Source organism: Piliocolobus tephrosceles, chromosome 11, assembly GCF_002776525.5.
Source record: "Piliocolobus tephrosceles isolate RC106 chromosome 11, ASM277652v3, whole genome shotgun sequence".
NCBI lineage: Eukaryota > Metazoa > Chordata > Mammalia > Primates > Cercopithecidae > Piliocolobus > Piliocolobus tephrosceles.
In genome coordinates this window covers 67462186-67489397 of record NC_045444.1, presented here as the reverse complement: position 1 = coordinate 67489397, position 27212 = coordinate 67462186, and the positions used below count along the sequence as shown (strand labels likewise).

Genomic DNA, 27212 nt, shown 5'->3' with positions numbered 1-27212 from the left:
AAAACTTTTGAAAGAATAACCTATAATGCTTCCGATTCCTTTCCTTCCCCCACCCCCGCCACTACTGTCTGAAATGCTTTTGTCACCACCACCAACAGCCTCCACATTATAAATCCAATGGCGAGTTTTCAGCCCTCATCTTATTCGATCAAGCTGCCGTATAGAAAACATCATCATGCTTTTCCCCTTTGGCTTTACTCACTTCACTTCCTGGATGCCAAACACTGTTGATTTTCTTCCTTTCTTACTGATTGGACCTTCTTATCTCCCTGTGGGCCTCTTCTTGCCAACCTCTTCGTGTTGTAGGGGCCCAGAGTGCAGACACTGGCCTTCTTCTGATCTCAGCCATCTTCATATGATTTTAAATACCATCCATATGCCAAAGATATATTAAGTTACCTTTCCTGTTCTCTGCCTGTCCTCAACTCAAGATGAGTATATACAAAGGTTTAGTTGATATTTACACTTAAAATTGGTCTCTCTAGCTAGCAGGCCCATGACTGAACTCTAGAATTTTCCACTCAAAAGGTGTTCTCCTGCAATATTGTCTCAATTGATGAAAACTACATTCTCCAAGTGGCTCAGGCTAAAGACCCTGGAGTCATCATAGAGCCTCTTTCTCAGATGCCAGACATCCAGTCTGTCAGCAAATTGTAAATTGGATGTCAGCAAATTGACTTCGACTACTTCTCACCATATCCACTGCCACCACTTTTGTTGGAACCATCTCTCACCTGTGTTACCACAGTAGCCTCTTCTCCATGTGTCAACTCTTTATCTCCTACTCTATTCACAACACAGCAGCTAGAGTGTTCCTTTGTATACCTATGTTAGATCATGTGACTTCTCTGACGAAATGCTGTTATAGATCCACCTTTCTCTCAGAGAAAAAGCCACAGGTTTTGCATAATCTCTCCTTCCACCATTCTTCCCTTTGCTTACATTTCTAGCCATCCTTGCCTCCCTATTGTTCTTTAAAATAACCAGGTACATTCTTCAGGCCTTTGACTCAGCTTTTCTCACTGGAATACTCTTCTCCTGAACCGGGTGTTCTCAAAGGAACTCGGCAGAAATGCAAATTCTCAGGCCTTACTGCAGTCCTACTAAATCAGGGATTCTAGATGGGGCCAGCAATTTGTGTTTTCAGAAGCCCCACAGGTGTTGCTCTTACACCCTAAAACTAAGAACAACTGCCCTAGATATCTACATGGGCAACTTCCTCACTTCCTTCATATCTTTGCTCAGATGTCACTTTCTGAATGAAGCCTACTCTGAGTATCCTGTTTAAAATTGTACACTTCACTCCTTCTCCTGCACTGCACATTTCTGTACTCTGCCCTCCTTTTTTCTTTATCATCCGTATCTTCCAAAATACTACAAAATGTATATTTTTATCATATTTTTTGCCTCACCCCAGTAGACTATAAACTCCATGAGGGTAGTAATCTTTATATGTTCCATTCACTGGTATATACAGAATTTGACACAATGTAAGCACTCAATAAATATCAAATTAATTGAGTGAATGGCCAGTAGGGACAACTATACGAGTAAAGCATGTCCAACCAACAGGCAGGCAGGGAGTCCTCTGACAAGTGGGGATTGTGGGCGGAGTATATAATTAACAAATGTCACTTCATTTCATTGTAAGGAATGCAGAGACAAAATAGATACATATGTTAACGCTCCCACTCCTGGTACCATGGTACCAGATGTGTTTTATGGAACACAGGAACAACCCAGGCATCCCAACCGCTATGCATCTTCTTTTCTAGTATTAGGAAGATGGAAGAATTCAGATTGCTGTCTTGTGCTTTCAGACTGTAGAAACTTAAGAGTGTTAATGTTTCCTAATTCCTTGGGCTATCACCCTGGTGGAGGTGGGAAATACACTCATTACATTCCTATACCTTCTTTTTTTTTTTTTTTTTTGAGGCAGAGTCTCACTGTGTCGCCTGGACTGGAGTGCAGTGGCCGGATCTCAGCTCACTGCAAGCTCCGCCTCCCGGGTTTACACCATTCTCCTGCCTCAGCCTCCCGAGTAGCTGGGACTACAGGCGCCCGCCACCTCGCCCGGCTAGTTTTTGTATTTTTAGTAGAGACGGGGTTTCACCGTGTTAGCCAGGATGGTCTCGATCTCCTGACCTCGTGATCCGCCCGTCTCGGCCTCCCAAAGTGCTGGGATTACAGGCTTGAGCTACCGCGCCCGGCTCCTAGACCTTCTTAAGTAACAGCTGCAGCTCCTTGACAGAACTCAAATTCAGGGTAGCTGCAACTGTAGTTCTTATCTTCTGTGTGGGTTTGTTACAAAGGAGAGGGTTGGAGTAACTTTTTGCCTTTCTATATGAGTTTTAAAAGTGTTCCAAACACAAGCAAGGTAACTTAGGAAGAGAAAAAGATACTGAAGGAAACGATCATTTTTAAAAAGTCAGCCTTGGCAACAGACCAAGACTCCATCTTAAAAAAAAAAAAAAAATGGCTTTCTAAAATTTCATTATAGAGCTCTATCTTTCTTGTAACACAGAACATGTACTGGTTAAGAATACTGGCTCTAGAGTTAGAGCTCTATTATTAGTTGTGTTTGCCATGTACAATCCCAGCAGTTAAGTGCTATCATTTAATATTTGCAATATGGTACAAAGGCAATAGCTGAATCCTGCTACCATCAAAACCATGGTAACACTACAAATATACATGCAACAAAACACTTACCTTTGCTAATCATTTCTGCTACAAATTTACTCCAAAAAAGGTGTACAATTTTGATGACCCCTTATTTATAGGAACGATGCCAAGAAACACAGGACTAAATAAACCAGATCACTTTTGCATATTTTTAACACAACGTGTTTCTTTGTGAACATCTAATGTTGGCCCTTTTATTGCCTTTAAAACGATCTCAATATTTGTCTCTACAATTGACTAAGGTAAGTAAAACGACATCTATGAAGCATGAAAAAAAGAACCTCTTTAATTCCTACCATATAAATGATGGTTACATTAATATTCTATACTTTTGGCTCTGAACCATCTAATAGCTTTATTCTAGGATAACAATAAAAACTGTTAAGGGAAATGAGGAAATAGCATGGGGATTACTGCTCTTAGCATTTAATAGTGTATTGAAGTCTTGATGATGCTTGCTTACATTTGCTTGGAATAAGTATCTAAGGGAAAATTAAGCCCTAAGCTGAAGCTACTATTTGAAATCCCAGAAAGGGCTCCTGGGAATAGTTTGGCTTTTTGTGACAATAGATTTTCTGATGAAGTACACCATTCCCTAATGAAAAAGACCTGGCACGGCTTCATATGATAAAATTTGACCAATGCGAGGAGTGCGATGATCAGTTTGGGAATGAGTGTTTTAATAAAAGAAACATGAAATCGACTGTGCTTTGGCAGGACATACCCCAAACCATCATGAGAGCTGTCGTCCTGGCCCACAGATGATCCCCACCATGCTACAACTGTGCGAGTTCCCACTGACATCACTGACAAAGCTGGCACGGAGACAAAGATATAATCCAAAAGCAGCCATGTTGTATTCTGCTTCATTGGAGTCCTACGAAAAACAAACTAACTTCCCTGCCTCCCCTGACCCACCCCAAAAAACGTACCATGGAAAAGATTTGAGGTTCAGTTGAGCTACTGAAGATGTGTATTTCTAGGCAAGCAGATAAAAGGGATAGGAAAAATGAAATTTTAGAAAGGAAAAGGCAAGTGTTTTCAAATGATGAGGTCAAATGTGATAAACGTGAAAAATGATGATACAATAAGAGGACTCTGAATTACTTGGGTTGAGACTGTCTAATACTTTAACTGGAGCAACAGGTCATAGTTTAGGAGGGGTAACAGTTGCTTTTATCTACCTTTTATAAAAAGACACCAATACAATAAGTTGCTCTCTATCAACAACATTGAAGTTCACATATTCATTAATAAAAAATTGCTTACATTACCCGCATAAATGCTTGATGTGTTCTACAGTTAGCTACTCCGCTGGACACTTGTATGCTTCCTGTAATCACGTCAGAAGTTCCATTAGAAGAAAAATAGAATCTTGGTGGAGACTCTGTCTTTCTGTTCACATCCAAACTCATGTTATAAAACAAAACTGCAAAAATATAGAGAATCGCAGTTAATCTATTTACTGAAATACATCTATTGTTATTTTTGAAGTGATAACAGTCAAAGTTATATAGATTACTGGAAATAATATCTGGAGTTCTCTTTATTAAACAGCTTTTTAAAGACTAACCTGAAATATGAAAGAGGGAACAATTAAAAATACAAATTTTAAAAATTGCTTTTATAAATAAAGATTTATGAACTGTCCTCTAGATTTCTATTAACACTAAAATCTTTAGTTATTTGCTTAAACCTCCTATATATAAAAATTTCAAAAATATAAACATTGTTGCTAATAAAAGTCTTGCATAATGGTTCAGATTCCTTTGGAGTCATTTTTTCCTCAGAACATTGACTAAGAAAGTATAGACACAGCACTTTGCTCAAATGTTACTTGGAAAAATTCTATCTTATGTGGTTATATGACTAATTTTATATATGACTTTTTTTAAATTTTAGATTTGTTTGATCTGAAGGTTTTTTATTTTTTATGCACAAAGTGAACACATGATTAAGTCAAATCTATGTATATGGTTTTCTTAAAAATGTCATCTTTCCAGTCTTATGCCCTGATTATCTGTCCTTCCTCTACATGTTATTGGTTTCTAGTTTGACCTTCCAGTGTTAATTTGTGCAATTTAAAAAAAAATTCTCTCAATAAATATTCTAGTGGTTTAGCAGGGTTTATTTCAAATCTGACATAGTAAATATTCATCTGCTCATGAAGATCTCCAAATTATTTAAAAAAAAGAAAAGAAAGAAATGTTAAAAGCAAACAAAAACTTCCAAGCCAGATCTTACCAAGAAAGTGAGACCCATTTCACGAATCTAAATGGGTTCTTTGCCATGCAAGCTAAATATAATATTCTTCTGAGGTGTCACTCATTATATAGAAGCAATAATTCATATGTGATAGTTTAAAGAATTTATGTAATTCTTGACATGTTCCTTTATATTTTAGGAGTAACTTACACTTCTAGAAGAATTTTACCTACTTATTTCAAGGAAACAATCATAAAATCTATATTATTCTATATACATTTCAAATAAATCCTTCAGTCATCTTTTTAGTTGGAAAATAATGAAGTCCAAGCCAATTGGATTTCAAATTATTATTATTATTATTATTATTATTATTATTTTGAGGTGGAGTCTCGCTCTGTCGCCCAAACTGGAGTGCAGTGGCCGGATCTCAGCTCACTGCAAGCTCCGCCTTTAGGGTTCACGCCATTCTCCTGCTTCAGCCTCCCGAGTAGCTGGGACTATAGGCGCCCGCCACCTTGCCCGGCTAGTTTTTTGTATTTTTTAGTAGAGACGGGGTTTCACCGGGTTAGCCAGGATGGTCTCGATCTCCTGACCTTGTGATCCGCCCGTCTCGGCCTCCCAAAGTGCTGGGATTACAGGCTTGAGCCACCGCACCCGGCGGATTTCAAAATTATAACTGAGATTCAATACCTCAGAGAAATAGCACTGCAACTGAAATAGCTATCTACAAGTTCATTGTCCTGAGTTCAGAAAAAGAGTAAATGAAAATGAAGTGAAAAATAATCCACTATTAGTAAGAGTCAAAATGTCCTGGCTTTATTAAACATGCTTACCATGTGAATTATTTCTCCTGGGAGTCATTTTGTGATAATTCTAAGATATGTTTCTCTAATAATGTGATGATTATTTATGTGTTTCATATGTTTGTCTTCAACTATTTTTTAAAATATCTGGTAACAATGGAATTGTTAGTAGAGAAAACACTGGCTTTACATAAAAGGAAAGTGCCCCATCTACTCAGTGTGTGTCTTTCAGATTATCCATCAGCTTGTCTGTGTTAATGTGTAATTTACTGTGTGGTCAGGTTCTCAAACTGCCATTTTCAAATCAATAACTAGATGAAGGCTTGCCCACCCTCTTATTACTATAGCTCTGGCCATGACTTTTTCAGGGCACTATTAAAAATAAGTCTGATCTAAAGTAGAGATACCAGACTCATTGTGTATGAGGCTCATTGTGTACCTCATGCATACTGAGACATCTATTACATATCCATGGTATTATTTAATAAGTATGTGGGCCCTTCACGCTGTTTAGATAACAGCAGCCGGCAGGGTCATGAATACAATAAACTCTTGACAGGTCCTAATAGAGGATCATAAATATTGTGAATTATTAATCTCTAAATGATATGCCCAGATATGCTCTTCTCCTACCACAGGCTAGTTTCACTAGTAGTTATTCTCATATTAGCCTAAATGAAACAATTAGGAACATTAATCTGCTAGCAAAAATGCTTATAAAGTCACATATACATGATTTGGAATTCGCCACCATGATTTTGGATGAGCTGTATCAATGATACTTTCTCCAGAGCAGATAATTGAGAGTTGTCTATACATAGGGAAATGGGTATGGTTCTTAGGAGCTTGTAGTCGCAGTAAATTATTAACGGGCATATTATTTATATAAATTAGAATCAGGTCTAGCTTCTTCAATTTTTAAAATATTTTTACGATTATTATTGTTTTGAGACAGGGTCTCATTCCATTGCTCAGGCTGGAATGCAGTGGTGTGATCACAGCTTGCTGTAGCCTGGACCTCCTGGGCTCAAGCCTCAGCCACCTAAAGTGCTGGGATTACAGACATGAGCCACCATGCCTGGCTTTCTTCAATTATTGAAATTGGATAAAATATGAAGAAAGAGATTTCACAGGTTAAGCTCAGTTGGTTTACCTTAAACTAACATAGCAAGAGATACTATGTCCTTTGCTTCTCATAATCTCTAAACAACTACAGCCTTCTAATGTGCCCAACTCATTAGTCAGAACAACGCAAGAATCTGGAAGATGGAGAGGAAAAGTATGCATCAGGTAGTTTCTCACCCCTGCTCTAAAGATTTCCATGGTGAAAACCGGTGAGGGCTCCAAACAGGATTGTGGGATTAATGAAAGAACCACACCCCATCAAGGATTAATTTTGTAAGGCATACTCACCAATGTAACCTGGAACTTCCTTGCCCTTATATGAGAAACAAAGTGTTAGATCCATGCACACAGAAGGCCATCCATTTTCAACACAGTCAAATTTCGTTCTATTTACTGACTCAGGGTGGCTTAAAGAAGCTTCAACAATGACTACAGGTCTTGTCCTGAGAAGGAAATAAAATTAGCAATGTTAATTACAGAATTATTTTTCCTTAAGAAGTGCATTTGTTTTGTCAGTTTACATTGACCAAGTAATTTCATGAGTCTTCCTTATTATGTGTATACATACTAATTATATTTCTGTGCACAGGGAAAAATAACTTTTTATTTAAATGTCCAAAAATATTGACTTTGATGATTTAATTATATCTCTGTAAGGTGAAAAAAATACCCTAAAGTGCAATAATTAAACTTCAGAATACCAAAAGAGTATCATGAGGTCACTACCACTGCTGATTTTAAACACTGCCTCCCATCATTTACAATTAAACCAAATTGCCATTAAGCAGTGAAATATATCAATCTTACCTCAGCAACACAGCAGAATCAGACCGAAAAGCACCAACTGCTACATCTGGAGGATAAAACACAACACAGATTAATGATCATCATTAGTCAAAGAGAATTACTTTTCAGCCATAAGTACTGAACTACATATCACCTTTGATTACCTAAAAACACTACTTGTAGAAAATTAGAGACTATATGCTAACATCTTACAATTCATTCCTCTTTTCTCTGAATCTACTCATGTACAACAGTCATCCCATTATGATATATCATAAACTTTATGATAAAAAAGAAGTTTACTAAAACAAAATTCAATTTTTGGACTAGAAACATTCAAATTTCCTTTCTAAATAAGTTTTCTTTCTTTTCCTCATTATCTATTTGATTTTCTTTTTTTTTTTTTTTTTTTTTTTTTTTTTTGAGACGGAGTCTCGCTCTGTCGCCCAGGCTGGAGTGCAGTGACCGGATCTCAGCTCATTGCAAGCTCCGCCTCCCAGGTTTACGCCATTCTCCTGCCTCAGCCTCCCGAGTAGCTGGGACTACAGGCGCCCGCCACCTCGCCCGGCTAGTTTTTTGTATTTTTTAGTAGAGACGGAGTTTCACCGTATTAGCCAGGATCTCGATCTCCTGACCTCGTGATCCACCCGTCTCGGCCTCCCAAAGTGCTGGGATTACAGGCTTGAGCCACCGTGCCCGGCCCTATCTATTTGATTTTCATGAGTGCTGTCATTTTTTCAAAAACACAGACTATGACATTGAGTAACTAACACTGTTAAGCTGAGGAATTACTTGATCATTTTAGGCCCATCCTTGAATTAAGGAGAACTTTAAAAATGAATAAAAAAAATTATCAGTAAGATGAAGTCTTTCATACCAGTATTATGTACTTCACTATAAAGCAGTATCTATAATAGAGCTTATTCCAACTTATAAATTATGATAAACTAATTACTCACCTACATATCCATTATTATCTGCATCAATTTGTCCTGATATAGACTGTCCAAACATACTTAACGATTTGCTGATCTGAAGTCCTTCAATTCTCTGAAAAATAGGAAAGTTCAGTGGGAAGTGGTTTTTGAATACTAATATACCAGAGAAGCAATGATTTAGCTAAATAATGAGCTTTCCCAGGCATGCCTTGGCACATCTACTAACAAAGATGCATTTCAGTTAAATCAAATACTTCCAAGAGTGACAAAATTTTCCAGCTTGAAATGAACAGATGACATTTATTTTGTGACTAAAAAAATTTACTTTACTTTGTGAGCAAAGGGAAAATTATGTTGTACAGATTTTCTAAAATAGTCCTGACTCCCTCTCAAGTCTTTTCAGAGATAGGGGTCTCACTATGGCACCTGGCCTGGCCTGGAACTCCTGGGTTCAAGCAGTCTTCCCAGCTCAGCTTCCTGAGTAGCTGAGATTACAGGTGCACAGCACCATGCCTGGCTTCCTTAGGTCTCTTCAGGCTCTGTATTTACTTCCTTTCCCAACATGAACAATTAAATAAGTAATTTGGAAAACAAGATGTCTACAATCACTTAGTGGAGCTTATGACTGAGGCTTTTGATAAAAGCCGACTTTTTAACAAGAACAATCCTAGCCAGATATGTACTTTCTATTCCACATGTCTAATTTCATGTTCACATACAGGTTTATAAATATTAAGCTGATAGTCATACTAAGAAAATTAGTATTTTTGTTTACTAGGCAAATACATTTCTTTTATGTCAATTACAGAGAACCATTTGCTCATTTTTGCCTAATCAAAAATAACTGCCAGCTAATATTTCCATGCAAATATCAAGGGAAAAACTTTTCTTCTCTGCATATGAATGTCATTTTATTTCTAGGCACTGAAATGCCATGATTTTTCAACATACAAAAGTGAAGTCAGAATAAGATTATGAGACATTATTAAAGTGCTATCATCTTACTACTCAACAGTGAAAGAAACCCAGAATATCATATGTGTGTTTGATCTCCCTGTGCAATCTTCATGAAGTATGGAGCTCTAGCCACAAGGCCAAGACACAGTTAATCAAATCCAAATGGGCATATTTTAGAATCATATGGATATTACCTCGGAATACAATTTAATGAAATACAAAGACAAATATTTAATGGTCAATAGATAAGCTAGGGTGGAAATGAACTACAACTCTTATTTATGGAAAAGGGAGTTTGAAGAATTATTAATCCCTTAAAATAAGATCATTTGTCACTATAAGTAAACAGTGAAATGAAGTGTGAAGTATTTGAAAGAGCAAATTGAGAAAAAAAAAGTCCACATAACCCTGGAAGTTTTAAGGATACGCATTATAACCAATGCTTCTTTTGGAAATAGAATAGTATCTTACCTGCGAGAAGGCTGATGAGACCCCATCTGCACGGCCATTGTAAATATAAATAGCACCTTGCAAGTCATCTTCTTGTGGAGCTCCGATAGCAACATCTATCCAAGAATTTAAACAGTGGAAAAATAAATTCTTGATACAAAGAATGCAACTTCGAAAACTAACCTAATGAACCTTAATTCATATCACGTAAGAAAACTCTCTTTTATGAAAAATAACAGTCCTCCTCAGACAGAAAAAAATAAAATACAATCATCATCATATACAGGATTGCACACAATAGTTTGTACATGGAAGAAAGCAGAGTGGAAGCATCTGAGAGGCAATCTAACAAAATGGTTAGGGCATGGGCTCTACAGACAGACCACTGGGGTCTGATCCAAGCTCTGCCACTGGGCACTGCCATGCTAGGCTGGGCCCATTTCTTAATCTGTGTTTCAATTCTCTCACCTATATAATGGGATCATAATAAAAACCACTCTCAGCATAAAAGGATATAACTTATGTAAAGTGCTTAGAGCAGTGCCTCGCATGTAATAACTTCTCATAATCTATGAATATTTTGATCATAAGAATTTTTATTTTGGGAGTCCAGACTTACCTTATTTGCAAAGTGACTTTTAACTTAATTCCTATTCCAATGAAAATGATTAAGGTATCTGTTAGAGATATCTGCACACACATACACACAGGATTTCAGAAAAAGGATTTGTTCTGTAAAATAATGATTATATCACCTTTCTGTATATAATTATGTCAGACTATGACACCAAGGGAAAAAAAAGATCTGATTAACTAATATAAGAAAACCTGAGTAAATGACATGGTTAAGTGCTATAAATATATAGCACAAAGGAGAAAAATAATTTTCTACAATTACAAGAGCATTTCATTATTTTACTAAGTATTGTGTATTTATGCACATATTTATTTATATGCAATGGCTTTTTATTACTGTAATAGAAACCTAAAGTAGTTTGTCTTCATGATATTACTTATTACCATCAAACTGAAAACCTTTTTATCAACAGTGGTAATTTTTGGCTACTATTTCAATGAAGATAAACATATCTTTGATGTATAACTTGATGTATAACTCCATGCTAAACAATGTAAAATTGTAAAAATGCAAAAGCTTTTCTAGTTTCAGTTAAAAAGAAATGGTAGACACCTATATTTACTTTGTTTATACATACTAAGGCTAGCCTCTTTTGACTTGTATGAAGTTTTTCAAACTTTCATATGCAAACATACCCATTCATTTATTCATTCATTGGACAGCTAGTGAGCACCTATTATATTCCAGGCATTTGCCAGGAGCTGGCAAAACAGGGCAGTACCACAGAAAGAAACTCATTGTTTAGTGGGGAGGAATGGCAAGTGAGAATAGACTAATAACATAGCATATGAGGAGGAAGTGGTAGAAATTAGGGAAGGCTTTTCATAGAAGATGATGCCCAAGATAAGATTAACGTATCCATAGGTCACAGCCAGGTGAAGAAAAGGGGAAATGCAATTTAGAGATAGGGAAAAGCCTGTGCAAGGGCAGGGAAGCAACAGGCAGCATAGCACATGTGAAGAATGGCAACTCGTTTGGAATAACTGGAGTCAGATTTGTGCAGAATATATACATACAGGAACAGAGGAACAAGAATTGGAAGGAAGAGAAAGAGAGGAGGAGGAAAAGAGGGACGTGAAAAGAAGGAGTGGAGAAAAGTATCTTACAGCCATTGAACGGAAGACAGCAATTTCTTTAATCAGGGCTGGGTTTATACTTCCACCACTGTGGTTAAAGCTGTAAAATTTGCTATACATTGATTCTTCTTAACACATGAAAAAAATAACAAGCCTTGTTCATGAAGTGCTTGATGTAATTCTTACAGTATCTGTTATTAGCAAGAGTGATCTAGATTAAGGGAAATATTTAGGAAAAACACTGATGAGCCTTTTCAGCCAAAATATTTAAAAGGTCCAAATAAATTTTTTCCATACAGAGGACACTTCAATCTTTGGCTGTCACATATATAGATTCAAACTCTTACTTCCTGGATTACACCTGGATCTGTTACATAATAAAGTTCTAGCTATCATTATTCAAATGAGAAAGATACATTTTGAAATATATATAAATGTTTTCCAAGACTATGCAACTTAATTTGGGACACAATATACAGAACACAGATATGTAACGATTGCTTTTACTTCTTATCTGAACATTTTCATTCTTTTAATATAAATCAAAATTATTAGTATTAGTGTCAGCCAACACTTATGTTTACAATGTAGGTACTGTGATATGGGCTTCGTGCACATTTACCCAAGTAACTCTCACAACCTCCATATTAAATACTCTGACTCCAACTTTACAGATGAGGAAACTGAGGCACAGGGTATAACCTGCTCAAGGTGACAGAGCCAGGATGTTATGGAGCTGGGATTTAAACCCTGCAGCCTGGCTCCAGAGCCTGTGCTATTGCCACGCTCTATGAACTCATTAACAACAGAGGTCATACCCCCAAATTTCCCTTCCTAATACCGATTCCTGTTCTGTGTCAGAGGTTCTCTCTCTCTCTCTCTCACACACACACACACACACACGAATACTATTCAGCCATTAAAAAAAAAGGAAATCATGTATTCTGCAGCAACAGGGATGGAACTGGTGGGGGGTGTCATTATCTTAAGTGAAACAAGCCAGGCACAGAAAGTAAAATAACACATGTTCTTAACTCATAAATCAGTGCTTTAAAAATGTGTTCACATGGATGTATAAAGTAGAATGATAGACAATGAAGACTTAGAAAGGAAAGGGGTTGTGGGGGGTGGATGATGAGAAATTACTTAATGAGTAAAAATGTATGTTATTTGGATGATGGATACCCACAAGCTCTGACTTGATCACTATGTAATCGATACATGTAACAAAATGGCACTTGTACTCTATAAACAAATAAAACAGAAGTGCTCACTTAATGATTTGATGATATATCAATATTTCCAGTGCACACAAAGTAATAGTACAGCTTGTAATTTACAATTGTAGAACTTATGGTTCTGCTCTAAAAATATTCAAATATATTGTCTAAAAGTCAGATAATAAGGCTCAAGGTGAAAAAAGAAACTAAACCAATAAATAGCGGTCTTGTTAAGTCTATTTTACATATAAAATAAAAAATGCTATCTGCTGTTGGTCATGTCAGGTATATTAGTCTGACCAATTTTTTCATGCTTTTGAGGAGTTTTAACTAAACTCTTGCCAAATCAATTGGTCATCTTTTTAGAAAATGGCTTGTGTTGCTTTTCCAAGGACACAGGAAATAGAGTCTGATTTTTCTTTTCCGTTTGAGAACAACTGAAAAGTGATATGACAAATGCCAAGATAACTTAGGTTTGCTACACAAAGTACCACAAAAATTTGCATAATAAAGACATTAAGTGTGATTTGCATCCAATATTGGAGTCTCTTTCTACATAATCCTACACTTCTTGCCATGAACACAAAGTATCTTTACCCATTCACCCCAGAAAAATAAAATAAGACAAGATGGGGCAAAGTAATAAAGAAACACATAAAGAAAAAGAACTTGTAAATTCCTGCTGTCTCATGCAGGCAGACATGGTGGAATAGGACACACTCACCCTGTTTCCACATCAGCAATCGTCTTGCTAATATCTAAAATATAGAAAATGCCTACTTATGGGCAAAATAGAAGATAAAATTAGAACTGGAGGACTGGTCGCGGTGACTCAGGCCTGTAATCTCAGCACTTTGGGAGGCCAAGGCGGGCGGATCACGAGGTCAGGAGGTCGAGACTATTCTGGTTAACACAGTGCAACTCTGTCTCTACTAAAAACACAAAAAAATTAACCAGCAGGCATGGTGGCAGGCGCCTGTAGTCCCAGCTACTCGGGAGGCTGAGGCAGGAGAATGGCGTGCACCTGGAAGGCGGAGTTGCAGTGAGGCAAGATCACACCACTGCACTCCAGCCTGGGCGACAAGAGCAAGACTCTGGTTCAAAAAAAAAAACAACTGGACCAAGTAGAAAAAGATATATGGCATTATAAACACTCACTGAAGTGTCAATGTAGCCACTAAGTGTAAATATGCTGTGAATTATAAAAGGCATTATAAATAGCACAAAAATATGCAGAAATACTTTAAAAAATCATTTGCATAATAACCTTCCAGATATAAAAGTATTACCTTTAGGAGTGGAGTGCTGAGGGCTTTTAGCGAAACAAGAGTTATGTGAAGCCCAGGGTCTCCTATACAAACTAAGAGACTGCGCTGTCCCCTGAAAGTCCCCTCCGAAGTCTTCTTCCTAAGTCTCATTGACAGAATACTCTGTCTGTCCTTCACACCACTGGAAAATTACTTGGGCTTTTCCCAGGTACTAGAGTAATTCTAATAAGGGAATTTGCCTGCTGCTCATGACAGTTTTACAGCTCTAACTATAACAATAATTCAAATTTGTCATTGACATTTTGATGCCACAAAAATAATTTCTATGTGTACATATATGTATTTTTCACATTCAAAAGGGTAAAAATAGTGGTCTTCCTTAAATGTGCCAATTAAAACAAGACAGAAAAATCATAAACAAAGTGTTTTACTAAACAGTGATTTTGTGTTTTTAAAAGAAAGAATTGGGTTGTCTATACAACACACAACATATCAAAATGCATAAACATGGTTTTATCTGCAGGTCTTTATTACGTAGAACCCTTACATTTGCCACTAAATAAGGCTTATGTTTTCAAGTATTACTTTTATTTTTCTACTTGATTGTAGAACTATAAAAAAGGGTGCCACTATTTTCTTCATTTTCATTTATTATGGTACATATTCTGTACCTGATATGGTACATCTGACCCAAAATAAATGTTCAATAACTATCACAGAATTGCTGGTTACTTATGAGATGTAATATCAAACATAATAAATTTTTTTGTTTTTAATCAAATCAGACTTTTAATAAAAAGATAATAAAATAACAGTTTCTTACTGCTGTACATTAAAACTGCACACTTCTGAATGGAGAGATCAGTTATCAGTGAATTGCTTTTCTATGACACTGGATGGCTGCATAGGAGCAGCACTGACCTGAATTTATACAAACTCTCAAGGGATGTGAACTCAATGTGATGAGTGACGGCAGCAATGGCCAATACAGGAGTGCAAACCAGGTGTCCCGCCCCCTTTCTAGGAAGAGCATAAAACAAGACATGATCCCTCTTACAGCTCCAATTAAACAAAATAGCCACAACACCTTCCCTCACCCGTGTCCGGGATGAGGTTATTTGTGAAAATGAGCCAGTGCCCAACCTGGGGTTCTGGTAGGGCAAGGGAAGTAGGGGGAAGCTAGTGATGGGTGGGGTACAGAGAGGCTCCCCTCCATACATGTTTTATTAAAATATTATGTGTAATCATAATAACCAAAAGTATACACACATATTTTTTCTCTCCTTTCAGTTTTAAAATAGTAAACAAAAAATGCAGAACAGTAATACTTGTATAACATAGTTACACTATTTTACATTTAAGAAGGTTCCCTGGAAGCATGTATTCAATAATTGACTTTTTGTGTAGAATAACGCATTTTATACATTTAAAGTAGACTTTGGTATCTAGGTACAAGAAGACATTAAGAGGATGAGAATTTATAGTACCCCATCACTTTAATCTCTGAGAAAGCTGTAGCCTAAAATTACCATATACTAATTGCCAATGGTCTTATCAAGAAGACAAGTATGAACCCTAAAAATAAGTATCAAATACTTATGTGCTGAACTCCAGGAAATTGCACACTCTCCTCTTAAACCTATTCATCATTTCATGCACAATTTTAACAGACTCAGTTACTTACCACTTAGAACTAGATTGATAAAAGCAAATTTTTAACAGAGAATGCTAGTAGATGCAGGGATTTCAACAACAGGACTGACATCCATGGCGATATGCACAGTTACCACACTACCATCTATTCAGTTAGTGAAAAACTTCAATATCAGTGGGTAAACAGCCACTGTCCCCAGGCTTCCCAGTGGCCTGCTCAGAATCTCTTCTCGAATTCCCCAGATCCTCCCATAACATGGCTATGGGGAATGCCTGGCAGAGCAGAGGGCTTCCAGAACCCTGCTCCAGCTCTGCAGCCAGCCTCTGTTGGGTTTGGTCAGTGTCTTTATTGTACTGATAGTTAAATACCATGGTCCAATGAGTCTATGATACACATTTCCTGCCCATATTTTATTATTTCTGAAATCAGGGTCTTCCTTAACATGGAAAAATGGTGGGCATTAACAGCTTAATAGGCAGCTTTTAGGGACACATAAATAATGATGCAGTTTCTAATCAATGGTGCCTTAGAATCACTGAAATAAAGTATTTTGAATATCCACTATTAACAGTGGTAAAGATCAATGGGTGACAAACTGAGGAGAAGTCATACATAACACTAAAGAAAAGAAAAAACTTAACATGCCATTCTGGATCCATTTTCTATAGGAAGGTAAACAACACAAAACTTTAATCATATTTTCTTCCATAAACCATTTTAAAAGCAGAAATCAAGCACCAAATTGATAATTTTAATTACCTTCAAAGCCATCATTGTCAATGTCACCAAGATTAACTATAGATTCGCCAAATCTTGCAGCATATTTGTCACTTCCAACGAGGTTTGTTTCCATTTCATTCATTACTGCTCCCTAGATAGAAAGGGAGAGAAACGGTGTCATTATAACACTCCCTGACAACTTTACACAATTTACTGTTGTAATTGGATATGGATTTTTTCTAATGCGTCAAACAAGTTGGACAAACTACAGACTGAGCTTTAGTACACACATCTCAGTTCAATTCAATAAATATTTATTGAGTCTGTCAACACACAATAGTATGATTAGAGCTCAGAGGACATAAAAAATTGTCAAACTCATGATCTCTAGCTTTGAAAATCCAATAAATCATTTTGATAATTCAATTTAGCAAATATTTATTGAGCTTCTACTAAAGACAACACACTGTGCAAAGAGTGAAAAGGTGAAAGGGGGCAAGGAAGTGTGTGTATGAAACACATTCCCTTTCTTCAATAAGCCCACAGTTACAGGCAGGGCTTAGCCCAAGCGTACAAATGACTGAGAAGCAGAAACTGCTTTACAATATCAAGAAGCAAAAATAAATAAATAAAAAAATCTAATTATAACAGAAGAGACTTCATAAAGGAGATGGCATGCCAGGTGGCTACTGAAGGATAAGCGTAATTTTGATACACAGAGAAAACCAGCAGCAAAACAAATTCCAAAGAATTTGGCTCTAATGAATGGCATGTATAATGAATGAGACAAAAATGTCAGACTGCAGTCTGATAGTGTAGCATCTTGATTGTCAAGGAAAATTTACTCTTAATTTAGGGAACAACAGGAAACACTGAAGGTTTCTGAGTTGAGGAGTGACGTGATTGAAGTTGGTCTTTGGAACCAGCAGCAGTGGAGCATAGATTAGTCAATGGATAACTAGGAAGGAGGAAGATGAGTTTCTACAATAAGACATTCAATAATGTAATAATTAGCTGTTACAATCACAGCTATCAGTTCTCTTCGCAAACTTTGATCATGTCAATCCTTTGTATTAAAAAGAGAAAAGGCCATATCCTTTCTTCTTCTCAAATCTACTTGGCACTCCTTAGGCATATACACGTTCTTTCCTTGTCAAGTGTCTTCATTTGTGAATTTTACAATAGAAAAATTCTGATTTTTGTCTTTCTCAAACACGACTTCCTCTGTAAAAGCTTCTTGACCCAAAGGGAATCACTTCTTCCACTTTGTATGTACTTACAATGTGCCATGTACCACGTCGTAGTCAGTTGTTTACTCCTATTGGTGTCTTCACAAGATCCTGAAGTCCTGGGGACAGCTCTATGATTATTACCTCTTTTTATAGTCCGGGTTACATTTCAGATACTCACTAAATGTCATTTATTTTATTTTAAATGAACTAAGATGACTGGGAATCATCTTTATAATCACTGACGCTGAAGCAGTGAATGATTGATTCAAAGAAGTCAGGGATAAAACAGCTTGGCTCCTGGGCAAATGTCTAAATTAAAGAGCAGAAGGGTGAAAAGGCTCCAGGGAGAACAGACAAGGTACAGACTTAAGACAGTGCAATGGCTCTGAAGTTCTGGAAGGAGAGTTTCAATAGGAAGAGGTGATCACTATTCTTCAAGTATTCCCTAGTCACAGAGAGTGGTGACTGAGAGTTCACTGGGAACCCCTGAGAGCTATTTTAGTACAAGTAGGTAGAAGCCAGAGTCACTCAAGTATCATTCTTTCTTGAGTTCATTCAAAAACAATTTCACCTACTTGTCTAGGACTCTTTCAAGCCCTGATGAAACAGCGGTAAACAAGACACAATATCTCTCCACATGGCATCTATACTACAGAAGAACAGACAACAGCAAATCGAATCAATGTAAATAAATGCCACCTAGTGGTTAGCGCCATTTCAGAGAGTTGAGAAATTAGAGGTTAGATAGAACAAAGGAAGATTGTATCAGAGGATTTAAAAGCTGAAATCACTTATTAAATTAATTCAAGTGTTTAATAAGAGTAGTGCCTCGAGGTAGGCATGAGGGAAGAACAGGAGGGTAGCCAAGTGGGTAGAAGGGTTTATCTGTTTTTTTCTTAATGAGATTAAGATTGCAATGGGGGAAAATGATTCTTTGTTGCTTTACTTTAGGTATACATGTGGATGTTTAGTTGTAAAGAGGAAGATAAGAGAAAGCTGCAGCACGAGGATGTAGCCAGTACAAGGACCACTATTTTTGGAAATGGAAATGTGAAATCTATGGAAGAAAATTATCTAATATCACTATTAATGAGATTTAATGATCACTGTGTAGATAATTTGCTTTTACTATTAAATGTAGGTTAAATACAGTCTAGAAAATGCCAAAGCATAAATAATTTCCCTGCTCTGTATTTTAAACTTTGAGAATCTTCCATTTATAAGACTAGATGTTTTCTTTCTTAAATTGTAGAGTTTAGTCTGATGCTTAATATAAGAACTTGCTAAATGCTCTGAAACCATTGACTGAACATAGTTACAAATACTTTCTTGAAACAGAGTCCACTTTGTTGAATCCTGACTGAAAAATGCTATGCCATTAGAAATGAACTGGTCTTCTCACAAGCCCACTCTTGTTTTCAAATCAAAGGAACAGGCCAAGAAGATCTCATTAAGACTCCATAAATTTTTTGTTTTGACCTAATGTCAAGCATCTAGGCTGGCAAGATAAGGCCAGAAAGTCTTTGAATTATCAAGTGGTCAGTTTCTACCACAATAATTTAAAATTGAATTATAGTCAGTAATTACCTATTTATACAATTAATATATCTACTGTGGAATAAACTGTGCCAATTTTATATTCTTATCAAGAGCATAATATATATGGAATTATGAAAATTAATGTTTTAACAAAACACATCTCATTTCTAATTGTTTTCAAGAAATTGAAAATACTTAATTATTCATCTTCTAGTCCTAGTAATATTTTATAATTTATATAAGGACCTTAACCAGAACTATTAAGACATCTATATTTTGAAGGAGGTATAAAAATTATTCTTTCAAATAGATTAGTGTCAACATAAAACTGAAAGAAATTTCAGCTACCAGAGTGAACATACACAAGCTGTGAACAGAGAAACTCCCTAACAATCTATTTCATAGATTGTTCTAGAATATCAAAATTCTAGAATTTTGATCTAAAAATGAGATCCTTTCCCATTCATCATCATATTCCATTTCATTTTTAGAGCATCAGTACAGTATTAGAATTTTAACTTTTGTCAATAAAAAAAAAAAAAACCTGAAAATAATCTCAGATCTCTGGAATAAGACCAACTTCAGTTTTCATCATAATTCCATAAATGGCTTCCAGTTGGGACACTTGGACATACCGAGCCGGAATTGATGTACACAAACACTCTTCCTTCCTCTCTGATGGTGCTCTGCATGGGCGCTCCCACGAGCAGATCTGAGAAGCCATCTGCGTTAAGGTCCACAGCACAGACAGAAGCTCCAAAGTACGATCCAAGCTGTCCCAAAACAAACCAGATCTACTCATTGAGAAAAAAGCAGGGCTACTCGCAAAAGCCCACAGAGATACTAAAGGTGAAGACATATTACCTTTTTACCTTTCATTTCATGTAAGATATTTAGTTCTTTTTCATCAATGCTGAATATATATGCCTGTAATTGGGGAAATAATTAGAAAAGATTTTATGAATACCATATATTTTTTAAAACCCCACTCATTTCTGTTTGATCGAAACATGAATTTTTACAACTTGCAGTTAATTGCTCAAATATAAAAATAAATCCTTTTAAGAGTGACACAAAAGGGTTTGGGATCCACTGTTACATTAATATGCCTTACTTGCAAAAGTATTTTCTCAGGAAGTATTTTATTGATCTTATAGAGGGGGCACAGGAAGTGTTGTTCGCCTCACTTTTCAAAAGTAAGACTCAGAAAAGCTGAGTGACCAATGTTCACATAGCAACATAGCAAAAACTAAAACCAGAAATAATATTTCCTTCTTTCTCGTCTTACCACAAAATATATAGTTGCCTCAACTTCTTTTCAGCTGTGAAACCGTTCACCATATACTCCCTGGACATTTTTAGATAGTTCTATCTTACAATTTTCTTAAAGGAAACAAAGTCTCATTTGACTTTTGTAATTTTTCAGAAAATGTTTTGCTAAATTTCTTCTAAAACCGTAACGTCTTTCACCAATTCCACTAAATGTAATAACTTGTTCATCATTTCTAATCTTTCCTTATGTATGCAGTTTCTCCTTTAATATCTTATTCATGCAATGTACTTGAACCTTTGTGAAGAAATAAATATAAAAATGTAATTCTTACTTTACCAATCTGCTCGTGTTGAGGAGCTCCTCCGACTACTTCAGTAGTGTGCTGACTCCGAAAATGACCAGCTCCAACTGAATATCCTTTAAGGGAGAAAGTATAAGAGTCCTGGGTAAAGTACATCATATGGTAATATGGGTAAAATAGATCATAAAATTAAATGATACCCCATTCAAAATGACTACATTAAGCAGTTAAGAATATTTAGCATACAGATACTCAAAATCGGTCATTCATTATGTTTTATGCAATTTTGATACGTTTTACAAAACTGCAGTCATATGGTTTGTATTTCCAAGTCCTAGAAATTGAAAATAGCATCTTTATATCTGGTGCAGTATAATCAGTTTCTAGGATTACAACAGACATATTTTAGAGTATATTAAATATAACATCTTAATTGGGAAATGAAAACTTTAAACCTTAAATAAAAATCCTGCTAAAGTTCAGCTCTTTTGCCACCAAATCTTTCTTTTGTGATGACTTTTTGATGACAAAAGGTAATTTTATTTTATGTAATAAAAGGCATATCAAGTTATATTTCTTGAACTATTTCAAAGAATCCTTTAATCATAAACAAGAAAACATTCAATTGTAACAAATTCTTCTACTTGAAATTTCTTCTGTTTGAATGGAAAGAAAGAGTGCTTGTTTTATAATTATTTCTGAGTGTAAGATGCTCACATTTGACACACATACAGTTTAAACAAACATGGATTTTCTGAAAATCTATAGGAAAAGCATTTATTTTCTTGTAATGGACATTAATGCAAGAAAACTTTGCATTTCTGTTGAAATACAGATGATAAAGTATCCTACTATTGACTTATGAGATGATAGTGAGGAGGAGGATGATAAAAATAGTTAAGCTCTGGGAAATATTCTAAGAACTTATGAGGTGAAGGTCAATGAGCCGTTTGTAGACCCATATGCTTCACGGAGCCCCTCATCTGGAATGTGGTGGACAGTACCACTGGCTTTCAGTTGGTCCTTAAGGAAACTATACTTACACAGATGTTTAAATGAGTTAATTCACGTAAAGTTCTCACAAAAAGTTCCTGAGATATGGGAGGCACTCAACAGAGACAACCTGTATAATCGGTTGACTACATAAAGATACAAACTTTCTAGTGTTTCCTAAAGTGAACTACAAAGAGTAAACTAAACTAGGAGTTCTATTAAGAATTATATATTGATTATTTTAGTCACATGTGTAAATGTAAAATATTAAGTTAACTAAAGTTTCATAAATCCTATCCTTAAGAGACAGTTTCTGAACTGCCTAATTATTACTGTAATTATACTGGCCACTTACATCTTTGGAAAATATATTTTCCTTATTTATAATTATAGTACTAGTATTTGTAAGGTAGAGATCATTTAAGTTTGTCCATTTTTATAGTACCTAAATAACTTCCAAATTTTACTTGATTTTGTTTGTCTAAAAAAGCCTTGTATTTATTTGTAGTTATATTGTAGACAAAAAGAGAGCCAGTCCAATAAGATGATCCTGGGGCTCCCATCACAATTAAATCCTGTAAGAAAAAAAAAAAAATTATTATTTAAAGTTTAAGCTCACCACCCCAAACCTCCTCCCGATACACAATAGATAGTGAAGAGAACATATTTTTATAATAATAAATTCCTGAAGTAGGAATATTCTGTGAAGTTAAAACATACCAGGAAAAAAAAAAAAAAAAAAAAAGCCAGAGAAGTTGGCTAATGGATTTCTACCTAAAAGTGAAATCTCAGAGAAGAAACTCTGAAATTCTCATTTAACGCATTTATCAGTGGATTTCAAAAGTTGAAAGGAGAACTACTGAACTCTAGGGTAAGCTTTTGGGAGACAGGCAATATGGTTCCTATTAAAGAAAATCATATGTGGGTAATTCATGAGTGCTAATTACGGAGATGATCATGTGTTGCTAAAGAATAAAAAGTGGACTTAATTTATTTCAATTTGCAAAGAACCACGAAATTTTCTAATAATGTTAGCTTAGGGGAAAAAAGTCCAATGGAATATGGGGCACATTTTGTTATACACAGTAATTTAGGAGAAGGAGAAGATTGGAATGAGCACGCCCTTGTCTGGTATAGTATGAAAACTCTCAGCAATTAAATCTCTTTAGCGTATTTCTATACTCCTAAACAATCCTAAACTTTAAAAATGTCGACTTAAACTGAAGAAGGCATTTTCTTTGTAAGCATTTTAAGCATTTTAATATAACTGTTAATATTTTCAGACACTGTCAACCCCAAACTTGATATAGCCTGATCTTCATGGACTCAAAAAACATTCCTGAATTCACAGTGTGTTTTTAAGAAAAACTGAGAGATTTGGGGTTGAGTACAACTGTGCCCTTTCATAGGTATCCTAGAATGTTAAAAACAGAGTAAAAAATCTTGGGAATATTATCTATCTGATTTAAGGGGATATTAAGTTCTTAAATTTCCCAATTATAATAATTTTAATGAAAAATATAGACTAATATGCTTCCTTTGCCCCTCAACTAGAAATTTAAAATAACACACTTGGGTTATTTTCAATACCTAAGTTAACAAGATAATTAACTGTAGCTACTTTTTTCATTAAATTATTGAAGAAATATTCTTCACTATAGATTTTAGTTTATCTTATGTAGCATAGCCATCTATATATTGATATTTTATTGAAATATATGTGGAATTTTTGAGTGGCAAAAATTAAGTTGTAATATTCAAATTTAAGAGATAGGAAGATGTTGCACAGTTTTTACTTTAAAACATACCAGTCTTCCAAATCATGAGAAGAATTAAGATTCTATATCTTAACATTTATAGCAGCTATTTTTTGAACAATTACCTTTGTGTAAAAACTAGATATTCCAGCTTGACATGACGCAAAATTTTCTCCAAATTTTTTCACATAATCTAAAATGAAATATTAAAACAACTCAGAATTATATCTTAAAATAACGATATAATCTCCATAATTTGTTTCTTAAATAAATTCTTACAGAAATGTCCTTTAAGGTCTATAGTTTGTACTTTTTAAAAATAAAAACCAGTAACCTTGATATAATTTAACAAATCCCTTCCATATTAATATTCAAAATATCCCTAAGAAATGGCAATTAAAATATCTCCCTCTGCTTCTTCTTCATAGGAAGCACACACAGCATATACTCAAAAAAATTTTGTCAAATAAGACAGAGGTAGGACTTATGATTTCGAGTCCATATTTTCTTTTTACTGTATATATCTAATGTGTGCAACATCACGTTTGACATACATATACATAGTGAAACAGTTACTACACTTAACATACATACCTCCTCACAGTCACCTTTTTTGTACATTGAGTGAAATCTACTCTCTTGGCAAACTTCCAGTGCACAATAATTAACTCCAGTCCTCATGCTGTACATTAGATCTCTAGACTTATTCATCCTACACAAATGCAGCTTTGTACACTTTCACCAACATCTCCCCATTCCTAACCCTCTCTCTTCTCACCTTCTTCTCTATGTATTTGACTTTTTTAGATTCCACAGATAAGTGAGATCATACAGTATTTGTCTTTCTGTGCCTAGCTTATTTCACTTAAAATAATGTCCTTCAGGGTCATCCATGTTGTCACAAAAGTCAGGATTTCCTTTTTCAAAGGCTGAATAATACTCCATTGTATATGTTCATGTATATATGTGTGTATACATACATCTCACAACTCCTCATCCATTCAGTCATCTGTCAATGGACACTAAGGTTGTTTCTGTAACTTGGCTATCGTGAATGCTGCTGCAATGAACATAAAAGCACAGATCTCTTTATGTGGTAGATTTCATTTCCTTTGGATATATACCCAGAAGAGGGATTGCTAGATCATATGGTAGTTGTATTTTTAATTTGAGTAACTTCTCTACTGTTTTCTATAATGGCTGTACCAATTTACATTCCCACCAACATGTGCAAGGGTTCCCTTTTCTCCACATCTTCGCCGACACTTGTTATCTCTTACCTAGATGTGAAGTGATACTTTATCGTGGTTTGTAATTTGCATTTCCTTGATGATAGGTAATGTTGAGCACCTTTTCATCTACCTATTGGCCATTTTGATGCCTTGTTTGGAAAGAAAGTCATTTGTTCTCTTGACTATTTTTTAATCAGGTTATTTGGTTTTTTGCTATCGAGTTGGTGAGATCCTTATATATTTTAAATATTAACCCTTTCTCAGAATTATGCAAATATTATCTCCCATTCTACAGACTGTCTCTTCACTCTGTTGATTGTCTCCTTTGCTATACAGGAGCTTTCTAATGTAGTCTCATTTATTTTTGCTTTTGTTGTCTGAGTTTTTGGTGTAATTTCCAAAAACTCATTGTCTAATGTCAAGTAGCTTTTCTCTTATGTTTTCCACTAGAAGTTTTATGGTTTCAGGTATTATGTTTAAGTCTTTAACCCATTTTAGTTGACTTTGGTATATTTGCTAAGATAAGGGTTCAATTTCATTCTTTTGCATGGGGATAACCAATTTTCCCAAAGGCATTAAAAAAAAAAAAAACTTTCAGGTTCAGGGTTCATGTACAAGTTTGTTGCATGAATTGCATGTTGCGGGGGTTTGGTGTACAGATTATTTCCCCATGCAGGTAATAAGCATAGTACCCGATGGGTAGTTTTTTGGTCCTCTCCCTCCTCCCATCCTCTACCATCAGGTAGGCCCCAGTGTTTGTGCCTACTTTGTGTCCCTTGTGTCCATATGTACTCAATGTTTAGCTCCCACTTATAAGTGAGAACATGTGGTATTTGGTTTTCTGTTTCTTTGTTACTTTGCTTAGGTTATTGACCTCTAGCCCCATCTAAGTTGCTGCAAAGGACATAATCTCATTATGTTTTATGGCTGTGTGGTATTTTACAGTGTGTATGTATCACATTTTCTTTATCCAATCTGACATTGATGGGCATTTAGGTTGATTCCATGTCTTTGCTATTGCTAATACCATTTATTGAAGAGAGTATCCTTTCTTAGATTTTGCCCAACTGAAAATATAGACTGAATCAAGATCTGCATGGACATAAAGGTCTCTTATTACAAAACCCCATGAATGAATGCTTTTGGAACTTACTAAGGGGGCAAAGCTTTGCTTCTTCCAAAAAACTGATATAAGTAAACTTCTATGAAAATAAGAATTGGAACCACAGCTTCCTTTTGGCTTTGCTAAGCAGAAAACTTAAATAAATTGGTAAGTCATTTATAATAACCACTTCTAGTCAGGAGTTTTCATCCCTTTTAAAAATATATATCTTACATGATCCTGTATTTCACAATTGTAGATGTGTTAGGTTTATGGCATCTTGAGATTTTTGCAGTGTGTGGCTAGGTGTATCTGAGAAAAATTAAAAACTCTACTATGAAAATGTTTTAAAGATAAACTGAAAACTATTAGGAAAAAGAAGATAGCAAACAATCAGAAACCAAGACTGAGTTTTATTGCAACTAAGAATCAATATTCACCTTTTTATCTCTTGGGTATTCAAAGGCAAAATAGGAATATATGTAATATAAGCTGCTCTGTGATGTCACATTCCAGGGAAGAAAGACCTACATCTTATTAGCATCAATAACTGAACTCAAATACCTGGCCAAAGTTTTGCCAACCAATACAATTTTTCTTTGGGTGCTGAGGGATTTGAGAGTGAGGGTGGTTAGAAAATTAGAAATTTGCATTCATATGTTTCTTAGCTTCCTAAAGACACATTGTTGGATTTTAGTTTTGCTGCAGATATCATCTGACATGCTCTGTTGACATTCACCCCAATTCTGCTCACTTCTGTTATGTCCTAGCTCTGTACTCGCTGATGCTACCTATAGCATAGAGTTACCATGAGAAAAATGTTTCAAACTCAAGACACCAATCTCTTGCTGCTTAAAGGAAAACATGTGAATTAGAAAAAGAGATAGTGAGTGTGAACGAAGGATTTGCTTACACTGATTATTCTTCCTGATTACTCCTGGAAGCTAAAGGTAACAGGAAACTTAAAGTCTTTCTTATTAATCAGACTTCCAATATAATTTCACAATTTAAATGTCCTTTATTTGCTGGGTACTAGTCTCACTCACAGCAAATTGAAAGTAAATTTAATGCAAAAGTGGGTAGTAACGAGCTAGATTTCAGAGTTATTCAAATTGTAGAATTTTTATAGCAAAGTACATTTATGAAAAATAATGCTATTGTAATTAGGTAAAGAAAGAAACTGAGTAGTTAAAAAGAACATAATTACTCAGAAGATCTCCCTCTCTTCTGAACATCTAAACTTGAACATGCATTTA

At 35.4% G+C, this 27212-nt stretch overlaps 1 protein-coding gene across 1 annotated transcript in view; it reads right to left on the bottom strand.

Moving 5' to 3' along the window:
• ITGA4 (integrin subunit alpha 4) overlaps positions 1-27212 on the bottom strand; it is an 81041-nt gene that overhangs the window by 35691 nt on the left and 18138 nt on the right. Inside the window, exons 5-15 of the mRNA XM_023212357.3 lie at positions 23748-23815; positions 22311-22440; positions 20903-20988; positions 20163-20225; positions 19934-20071; positions 16567-16678; positions 9974-10068; positions 8567-8657; positions 7629-7674; positions 7110-7264; positions 3960-4114 (exon numbers count right to left, since the gene is read on the bottom strand). Of these exons, the coding sequence (XP_023068125.1) occupies positions 3960-4114; positions 7110-7264; positions 7629-7674; positions 8567-8657; positions 9974-10068; positions 16567-16678; positions 19934-20071; positions 20163-20225; positions 20903-20988; positions 22311-22440; positions 23748-23815 (1139 nt within the window). The remainder of the gene's footprint in view (positions 1-3959; positions 4115-7109; positions 7265-7628; positions 7675-8566; positions 8658-9973; positions 10069-16566; positions 16679-19933; positions 20072-20162; positions 20226-20902; positions 20989-22310; positions 22441-23747; positions 23816-27212) is intronic.